Source organism: Lathyrus oleraceus, chromosome 5, assembly GCF_024323335.1.
Source record: "Lathyrus oleraceus cultivar Zhongwan6 chromosome 5, CAAS_Psat_ZW6_1.0, whole genome shotgun sequence".
Taxonomy (NCBI): Eukaryota; Viridiplantae; Streptophyta; class Magnoliopsida; order Fabales; family Fabaceae; genus Lathyrus; species Lathyrus oleraceus.
Window position 1 is genome coordinate 235273289 of NC_066583.1, and position 9917 is coordinate 235283205.

The 9917-nt window shown below is 32.9% G+C and overlaps 1 protein-coding gene across 5 annotated transcripts; it reads right to left on the reverse strand.

Annotated features, from left to right (window-relative positions):
- Nucleotides 1-1455: 1455 nt before the first annotated feature.
- On the reverse strand, nucleotides 1456-4843 carry LOC127083315 (uncharacterized membrane protein At3g27390). 5 transcript variants are annotated; one of them, XM_051023623.1, is made up of 10 exons: nucleotides 4632-4843; nucleotides 4049-4157; nucleotides 3756-3948; nucleotides 3511-3647; nucleotides 3136-3424; nucleotides 2937-3043; nucleotides 2551-2713; nucleotides 2278-2473; nucleotides 1959-2199; nucleotides 1456-1848 (listed from the first exon to the last, which is right to left on the reverse strand). In XM_051023623.1, the coding sequence occupies exons 1-10, from the start codon at nucleotides 4711-4713 to the stop codon at nucleotides 1710-1712; spliced, it is 1656 nt and encodes a 551-aa protein (XP_050879580.1). In that variant the 5' UTR covers nucleotides 4714-4843; the 3' UTR covers nucleotides 1456-1709. The 5 variants fall into 5 exon arrangements, with proteins under 5 accessions (XP_050879580.1, XP_050879581.1, XP_050879579.1 ...); XM_051023624.1 differs by having other exon boundaries at nucleotides 4049-4145; nucleotides 4620-4843; XM_051023622.1 differs by having other exon boundaries at nucleotides 4620-4842.
- Between the last annotated feature and the right edge of the window lie 5074 nt (nucleotides 4844-9917).

Consider the following 9917-nt stretch of genomic DNA (forward strand, 5'->3'; position numbering starts at 1 on the left):
TTGACTTGGTAATTCAGATGCTTGACTTTCATTTAAAACGCATTTGTTTCTTCCTTTGGTTCAGAGTAAATATGTAGTTCAAAGTCTGGTTCGGCCAGAGTTGACTTCTTTAGAGTCAGAATAAATTTTCTTTGATCTGCGCACTTAATAAAATAATTAGAGTACACAATCATTCTCTATACATATTATGCTCTGTTATCATCAAAACTCAAGGATAGTTGCATAACAAAAGTTTGTTCCAACAATCTCCCCATTTTTTATAATGACAAATCCACATATTTTGATGAGCAATTTTTATTTGGATAATCAAATTTATAAAACATCTGAGTTAGGTTTGTAAGCTCCTCCTGATTTTTACACTATCAAAATTATTCTCAACTTCTCCAGAGTGAAGTTTTTAAGCCCCCCTGAGATTAAGACTAGAAAAACTTTGATATTCTAGAAAACAAATAATCAGTATGATAATAAATGTTCACTTGGTTATCATAAGTGTTTTAGTGCTTGGTTATTATCAATAAAAATTTGATTGCCTGGTTGATAACTTAACAACACAAATCTGATAGCCTGATTAATAAATCTCCAAAAAAAAATGAGGCATAAGAATATAGTATGTTTGAGATTTATTATGGGATAAAGATATATCAAACTCATATTCGTTTCTCCCCATTTGTCATCAATAAAAAAAAAGATAAAAACGAAAATAAATTTTTTAAATATTGAAAGACAAAGTAAAAGACACTCAGAGTTAGAAAAAAAAAACTTAAAAGTTGGTTAAAAAACTTGAAGGAGGAAACAAGATTCATGGTGGGGGTGAGAGTCTAGAAAGGATGACAAACAACATGTTTTGAATCGGGAAGCTTGTTTCACCTTGACGATCCATCCTGGTCCTAACTTCCTCGTTTTCCTTCTTCAGCTTTCCAAGGTCTTCAGAATTATAGAGGGAACTGTCTCAGAAGCGGATGAGGAGAGGGGGGTTCAGAAGTAGCAATCCCAGAAATTGCTTCAACTTCATGCTGAAGATCTAAGTTCTGTTCAGAAGGAGCTTCAGCTTCAGGCTGAGCAGATGACTCAGATTCTTCTTGAGTTAGAACTAGTTATGGTGTTGGGAGCGCCATGATCTTAGATCTTACTGAGAGCTCATCAATAAATTTCTTAAACTCCAGAAATTGATTCATTACTCCAAAGACTCTGGTTGAGAAGTTTTTATGTACTATCTCATAACAAAAGATAAAAATAAAAAGGGGATTATTCTGAGTGGAAAAGGGAAAAATATATATAATCTTTTTTATAATTATTTTATTATTGATTAAATAAAATATTATTGTCCATATAATTAAAAAAACTAAGAACACCTCCGGCGAGAGTTTTTTCAACCGTTCTCCAAAAAACTCCAAAGAACATACTCAGCTTTACACTGAAACAATCATTCATTTTGTATTGTTTTTGAAAAGGCACTGACATAAAATGTTCCATTTTGTATTGTAAATAAAAAATGTATTCATATTTTTAAAATTTCTCTAATTCTTAGAGGAAAGTTAAATAAAGAGCCTTTGTGAAGTTTTCTCAATCCTTTTATCTTGTAAAACCGGACTGCAGATCAAACTATTGAGACTTTCGAGGTCATGGTTCAACAGAACAAGGATGGCAAAACTCTCACTGAATTACAAGAAACTTTGGTCTTCATATGTAACCTTTTCAACTTTACATTGCTAAGGTTCATCAATATTGTTGCTTTCTTTAGCTGAAGCACTTGCCTGCAATCCTTCTATATACAAAACCTTCACTAGATTCCTAAATCTTCTTCGAAAAGTTGGCATCCGCGACATCGAAGCCACAATCCCTAGCAACCTAAACCATGAATGCGGTTGAACTTTATGTAAGTCGTAAGTTGTTTTCATAAACTGTCGTGAACGTGAAGAACAAAAGAAACACGAGATAAACATTATTTAGAAATATACCTTCTTATTATGGCTTGCAGCTGTGCTCTTCTAACATTGTCATCAGATGGGAATCCAGTGCCATCCCAGTCCTCAGGTATATCATTTTTGCATCTCATAACAAGTTCTTTCAAACAAGTTTCTTCACTTTCTTGCAGCTCAAGGTTCTTAACTTGATCTTTCATCACCAGTAAAGGACCAATAAACCACTCAAACACTTTATCCTTTGGTCCGTTCATCTTTGTCAGCTCTACATCATCAGCTGCAATTGCATATACGTCGAAGCATGAGTATATTTACGGTTAATAATGAATGTATGACACACGAGTAAGACAAGTACATATAATCAACCCATCTGAATTTGATTTTGCTGATGTTAGAAGACATTGGAGCAAAGACCAAGCTGGTAACTTGGTGCTTAATATTTTGCAATTGCCTTTCGAAATGCATTCCTCAATCTCCTTCACACTTATAAGACCGTCGCGGAGGACTATTCTTCCGTTTACCTCGCATGACTTGAAAAGCCAGTCCCATATCTGCAAAAGGATCATTCTTTTCAAGTTAGAAAACTTCGTAGAAAATGCTTATTTTTAACTCACATTATCATCATCACCTGCACAGGTTTGTAGTGATGAATTTTCCACTTCATACTTCTGGTTTGTTGTAGTGTATGTTCCAAATTTTGTGAACTATCTCTCCAGTTTTTCAAATTATGATCACTACCTTCATGGTTTCTCTTCTCGAGTGCATGCCTCATGTTTTTACGGTATGCTGGCCTGTCTGTCACAACGATTACTTTGAATAAATGACCAATGTTTGCCATTATTAGCAACACACTCTCGTACACTATATATCTTTCCAACACTCTATATTATTGGCTTAAATTCATGTGGACCCAACCCACATGAACTTTAGCCGGTTATAGAGTGTTGGAAAAAAAGTGTCCCATAGTGCGTTGCTAGCACTTATGTCAACAAGTTAAAGAACATTCAATACGACCTGGGAAGGCAGGAACCCTCTCTCAAGAAGAGTAAATCATTCACATATTCATCAAAAAGTGAAACCACAGACACAATGTAAGCAAACCCCATCTGCGTCGAGTCCTCCTAAAACAAAACACTCAACAAAATATCTTAAAATTTGCATAGATGGTTAAAACGACACTTGTGAGTTATCGAAGCTTCATACTTGAACTAACCTGATGGACAACAACTCCACTGTATAGGCCAAGAAAAATGCTGAAAATTGTAGCTGCTAAAACAGCTCCTATAACAGCCAAAGGCCAAAGGATGATCGCAAGACCAGCAAACGGAACGCATTCGGTTTCTAAGAAAGGTCCTTTTCGTCCAATCAAATCTTCTAATAGTCTCTTCCATCCTCTAAACAGCATGTAAGGGCTTTTCCATATAGCAATAGATGTGATTAAAACCACATCCAAGGGCACACCCACCAAGGTCACCAACAAGCAACATGGTAATAATGACAATCTAATAAACACAACCAATGGTTATTAATTTGTATCATCTTAATTCTTACAAACAAACATATATTTGAAGGGAACAAAACAACTTACCTGATATCAAATGGCTTTTCTTGAGGAGGTAAATTTTCTCTTAGTTCATCCATGTATGAAAAATAGGAGTGAAAGCAAAAGTCTGTCACATCCTCAACAACAGTGCAGCTCGTTTTAATTGTTGACCAACTACCATCCTGGTATCATAATATACATAAGCACTTATACGATAAGTTCTTAATGAAGTTAATTATCCAAACAGATCTTAAATTACATAGAAAGGGTGGCAAGAAATTCTGACTTACAATGCAGCAATGGTAAATTTTGTCTTTAAAATTCTCTCCAACAGCCTCAAAAGTTGCAAAAAGAGGAGCAAAAAAACCATATCCAATTCCACCTAAAATGCTACCAACAATACCAAGTACTGGGCAGAGTAACAAAGGAAGAGGCAGACATATCAACACCACAACCTTGAAAGCTAGTCCAAATCTCTTTGTTCTGTTGTCAAATGCCAACAATCGAAGAGTGAGATTGAGTTAGAACATAATCATACATAGTTTTCACTCAAACTCCAAAGATTTTGGAAAGAAACCACAACCTTGCCACACAGTAGTATGTCCAAACAACATGTGCTGTCCAAAGTCCAATTATAACAGATGAATTTCCAACAAGCATAATAGCAAATGCAATTGGACCTATCAATGTAGCTGCCAAAAGGAATCAATCACTTTATCATCAATGGATACATTTACAATGCATTCAACATTAATAATAACCTTGAGCTTTCCCATCAAATTATATATTATTAGAGACTACATAATAATTGTGAAGCACAAAAATCGGAAGCACACTGAATTTGAAAAGAAAATAAATTAAACATAATTACGGTGCCAAATGACAGTGGTTTGGAAACCGAAACTGACATTGACACGTCTGAAGTCTGTTTTCAAAAGTGTCAGTGCTATCAAATAAAAAGAATATGATATCTCTGTTAAGATCTCACGTCGGATACTATATGACCTGAACATCCTTCGGATACTATATGACCTGAATATGCTTTTAAAGTTGAGTTAGGTCAACCGCACGTTCTTAACAACTTCATAAAATCTAGGATGGAATTAACAATATATGTGTTTAAGCATAACCAACAACTTGAAAAGAAAAAGAACCTTTAGTGATACCAAGTATAAAGAGCAAGAAGAAGAAAGGGAGGAAAGATATAAAGCTCCACAATTTGGTGAGTAAACCTGCAGAAGAATCCATGATGTGGATATAAGAGACAAATATAAATGATGTTTATGGTGAACTTGTTTTTGTTTGTGTCTTCTTTAGCTTACATTATTATTTAAGATAACCGCAAAAGTGAAAAGCAATAGAAAATTTTCAATTAAGATAAAAGACTATATAGTTGTTTTTAGAACGAAAAAGATTAAAGACTTTTGTTCCATTTTTTAAATGAACCAGTTATATGACAAGAGAAGTATTAAACAATAAAAATTTAATTACAAGTTAATATTATTATGAAATGTAGAAAAATAAATTCACATCAGTTCAATAAACTAATTAATTTGATTTGGGATAATTCTGTCATCAAGTGTTATAACTTTAAGTTGGTTACAACCTTAAGTTTATATTTTGGAAAGTGGAAAACTAAAGAGATTGTATTCGTGGCGGTATGTAAATGAATTGACGTGTGATGTGTTAATCATCTAGAGAAACTCATGATCGCCGATTGCTACGATGCCCATGCTGATGCAAAGATGTGGGCATGGGATGTAGGGACCATGAGATGTATTCCTCAGTTGATAAAATATTTATACACTAAATTTTCAATGAAATTGTTTCATAATAGAGACAGAACGAGAGGGGAAATTTTTACTCAATTAATCCACATTTTTAATTTTTTTTTTAAAATAATTTATTTTTCAGATTAATTTTCAAACTATCCCATTTTGAAGAGGTGACATCAGATGAATTAACGTCTGCTCTCTAAGTTAAAGATGCGGCGTCAATTGGATTGATTAGTGCATCTGGTATTGCCAATTCAATTGGCGCCCATGTGTAAAAAAGGAGAGGAGGCGCCAATTGATCTGACGCCTCTGTGTATTGCGTAATTTTTTTTGAAAAATAATTTAAGTTTTAGATAAAAGTCGAAATCAGACCAATTGACATTAATATTAATATGCGTTTACATACGAATAGCATAAAGACTAATGTCGTTGACTAGGATGACCTAACCGCCATCCGGTACCACATCCTCTAACTACCCGAACGTGTGACCCTAACCCACGTTGATGCGAATTGGTTCGTTGGTTAGATGGAAACATACCTAAAGGCAAAATAAAATAAAAGTATTGAGAGACTCGATGCCTTACGTGGATGTGTGCGAGTAAAAAATGATAAAGATGTTATGGAAGTGATGTTTGGATCAAATGATATTAGTTTGATTGTTGTAATCAGTTAGAAATGTTATTTTTAAATGTTGTGGTTGTTGCGCAAAAAGTCAACTGTTGTATAAATGGTCAATTTTGTAGTCTTTGTACATGTATGGACTTTGAATGTGAGTGTATGAAATGATATTTGATATTTGAATGCATTGACTGTTTGAAATGAATTGTATGAATATGAAAGATATTGAAATGAATGAACATGATAACATGAATCAATGGACACAAATTTTGAATAAATCAAGACCTAAGGACCAAAATGGATAATGATTAGGATCTATCCAACGATTCATGGACCAAACACCAATGAAAATGACATGGAATAGACTAAGTGATGAACTTGATGCATACCTAATCATGAATCAATGGACATGACCATAACTTAGATGAACAATGCCAAGCATGAAACAAAAACTCTAACAAGATCCAAAATGTACAATGAACTAGGTCATAATCAAAGATTCATGGACCAAACAACAATGACAATGCAAATGGCATGAATGTCATTGGCCAGATGAAATAAGTTAGGCATGGACTAAGCACGAGGATATGATTAGATGCAATGCTAGGGATGGATTGAATCAAGTGGAAGTTGTGATGCCATGGAAATGGGCTTAAACTAATGAACATAGACAAGCAAAAGATGAACATGTAAGGCCAAGAAGTGAATGCTAAACATACCAAAGAAACCTCCATAATAGACCATGAGCAAGTGATCCTTGAATGGATCTTGACCAGGCAAGTGAAGCATACATAATGGATGATGCAACAACCATATGGCTACCAAACACCACAACAATCATTTCAATCTTTCCTCGACATATCATTCACATCATTGTCTCCCTTCAATCGTCTTGGTCATCCTCCAATAACTCAAACGCATCCCAACTACTCGGGCATGAGTCACGAACTCAGCTATGGCGGTAGCGCTTCATTGTAGGAGGTGGTGATGTTCCTGGGTCCTCAAATCCTCAAACACTTATGGTGAATCATCAACGTGGATTATGGCCACGCGTTCAGGTAGCTAGGGGATGAGGTACCGGAGATCGGTTAGGTCATCCCGGTCAACGACATTAGTCTTTATGGTATTCGTATGTAAACACATATTAATATTAATATCAATTAGTCTGATTTCGACTTTTATCTAAAACGTATATTATTTTTATAAAAAAATTACGCAATACACAGAGGCGTCAGACTAATAGGCGTCTCCTCTCCTTTTTTACACATGGGCGCCAATTGGATTGGCAACACCAAGTGCACTAGTCAATCTAATTTGCGCCACCTCTTTAACTTAGAGAGCAGACGACAATTCATCTGACACCACCTCTTCAAACTGGGGTAGTTTGGAAATTAATCTGAAAAGTGGGTTGTTTTAGATTATTTTTTTTGAAAAAATGGATTAGTTGAGTAAAAATTTCGAGAGAGAGGGTCTTAAAGTAAATAATAAAAATAGATCTTAATAAAAAAATATAATTAAATTTTTTTTTTTAATTATAAATAACATCAACAATATACAAAAATAATCATTTATATGTGTAACTAACATAAAAAAAATGTCATATTCTAATTAATGTCATTAAAATATTTTTTAGTAACTTAAAAAAATATTCCTTCTAATATTTTTAAACAAATTCTTCAATCAAATCTTCATATTTTATATTCTTCAATAAATCATTCTCAATTACTATTAAATTATAATATATTAGATCTTTTCAACATCTTAATTATCAGATTGGTAGAATTAACATTAGCATTTTTCTTCATATTTTTGATAGAAACTATATTTTCAATAATTTCATCATCAACATTTTGATTTTCATAAGGAGTTTGTGGTTTATTTATTAAAATTATCAAGAGCTCCGGATTAAAATTGAGTTAACTCATCAAATCTTTTCTTATGCTTCTTAAATTCAAAATCAAACTTTTTAATTTTAGGAGACAATTTAGAAAGCATAGAGGCATAATGAAAACAAATTTAGAATTTAAAATTAAAGTTGATTAATTTGTAGAGTTGAAGTTGAACCGATAAATAAAATAGTTAAGAAATAATTAGTAAATAAAATTAGTATTTATTTGATACTCAAATAAATAAGTAGCTACATTAAAGTATCGAAGAAAAACATACATGTCAATAGCTATTATAAAAGTAAAGCAACGATAAATATAAAAAGGCAAAGTTTTATAATATGTCTCAAAATAAATTTTTCTTTAACGGACCGATACCCGTGCGAACGCACGGGTATCCCACTAATTGCTATAATAGGGTTAATCGTGAATTTTTTACTCAAATAATTCATTTTTTCAAAAAACATTTTTAAATAATTCATTTTTTAGATTAATTCTCAAACTAAAGAGGTGACACCAATTGGATTGGCTTATGCACATAGTGCTCCCAATCCAATTGACGTTTGTGTGTTAGGTTTAAGAGGAGGCGTCAATTGGTCTGACATCTATGTGTGTTGTGTATTTTTTTTTGAAAAACAATATACATTGTATATAAAAGTTGAAATATGACCAATTGATATTAACATTAATATGCTTTTACATACGAATACCAAAAAGACTAATATCGTTGATCGGGATGACCTAAACGACATTCGGTACCACATCCCCTAGCTATCTTGCAAAGGACGTGTCTTTGTAGCTAGGGGAAGTGGTACCAAAGGGCGGTTAGGTCATCTCGGTCAACGACATTAGTCTTGTTGGCATTCGTATATAAACGCATATTAATATTAATATCAATTGGTCTTATTTCAACTTTTATATAAAATGTACATTATTTTTCAGAAAAAAATATATAACACACATAAGTGTCGGACCAATTGACGTCCCCTTTTAAACCTAACACATATGCGTCAATTGAATTGTCAACACTATGTGCATAAGCCAATCCAATTGGCGTCACCTCTTTAACTTAGAGAGCAGACACCAATTCATGTGACATCAGTTCTTCAAAGTGAAGTAGTTTGAAAATTAATCCGAAAATGGGTTATTTTGGATTTTTTTAAAATGGATTATTTGAGTAAAAATTTCGCTAACCGTGTGTGATATGAAAACAAATTCTTCACAATTACTTTTAATTTGTATGAAAATTTTATATCAAAATAATCTTATGCTAATATGATATAACAAACTCTACCATATCAAACAAATTTCAATTTTAATTTGGTTGAAGAGTTTATACAAATGGAACAATAAACAATATATAAAAAAGAAGAGAAATTATCAATTAGAAAAAGAAAAAATTGAGCAACTAACCTTGAATTTTGATTTTTAAGTTCTATTTCCTCCTTTTTATTAAGAGAGCGAGAAACGAGTCATAGTTTTTTCATTTTGTTTTAGAAAGAGATGTGATTTTTTTTGTCAGATTACTTTTGCTTTATTCAAACTATTATTGATTGATTGAGCATATTATTGACCTTGTTTGAACTGAGTTTAATATCTAACTACATAAATTAATTTTCACGATTACTTTATGGACCAAAAAAAGTTATATATGACCTAGGATTCGAATACACAACCTTTTTGTTCAAAATAGAAACAGTCAGCCGGTGGGCTGCAATTGTAACAAAGTTAATGCTTTTAATACATATTATATGAAAATTTCTCAATGCATCCTATATATTACTTAGGCACCACATGAAAATACTAAAATATCCCCAAATTTCAGAGATGCATCTCTAGACGCAGCCAATACACACACAACCTAAGTCATTCTGAGTGATGCCTATTAGTTGGCTTTTTTTTAACCCGGAGATGATCTTTATAATATATGTGCACTAGAAACAAAAGTAGAAAACTAGAAACTTGTGGATCTTCTATCAACGGAATCTACATATAACTCTTTAGTGGAAGAATTTACTATATCATTCCATACATCAATTATTTTTCCACAACCACACTCACCTTCACCATTTTTCCATCTTCGTACTTTATATGTTTTGTCCCTACCGCGGGTTTAACTGACTTCTCACATTTTTTATTATGTGATACCTACAAAGTAATGCATAAGAAGTA

What these genes read in the sequence shown, in the direction of transcription:
- LOC127083315 (XM_051023622.1), bottom strand. Translation starts at nt 4,713, where the DNA reads ATGGATTCTTCTGCAGGTTTACTCACCAAATTGTGGAGCTTTATATCT. An exon ending in GAGGGTTCCTGCCTTCCCAG is followed by an intron (nt 2,714 to 2,936) that starts GTCGTATTGAAT and finishes TGTGACAGACAG; the next exon opens with GCCAGCATACCGTAAAAACA. An exon ending in TTCAGATGGGTTGATTATAT is followed by an intron (nt 2,200 to 2,277) that starts GTACTTGTCTTA and finishes ATGCAATTGCAG; the next exon opens with CTGATGATGTAGAGCTGACA.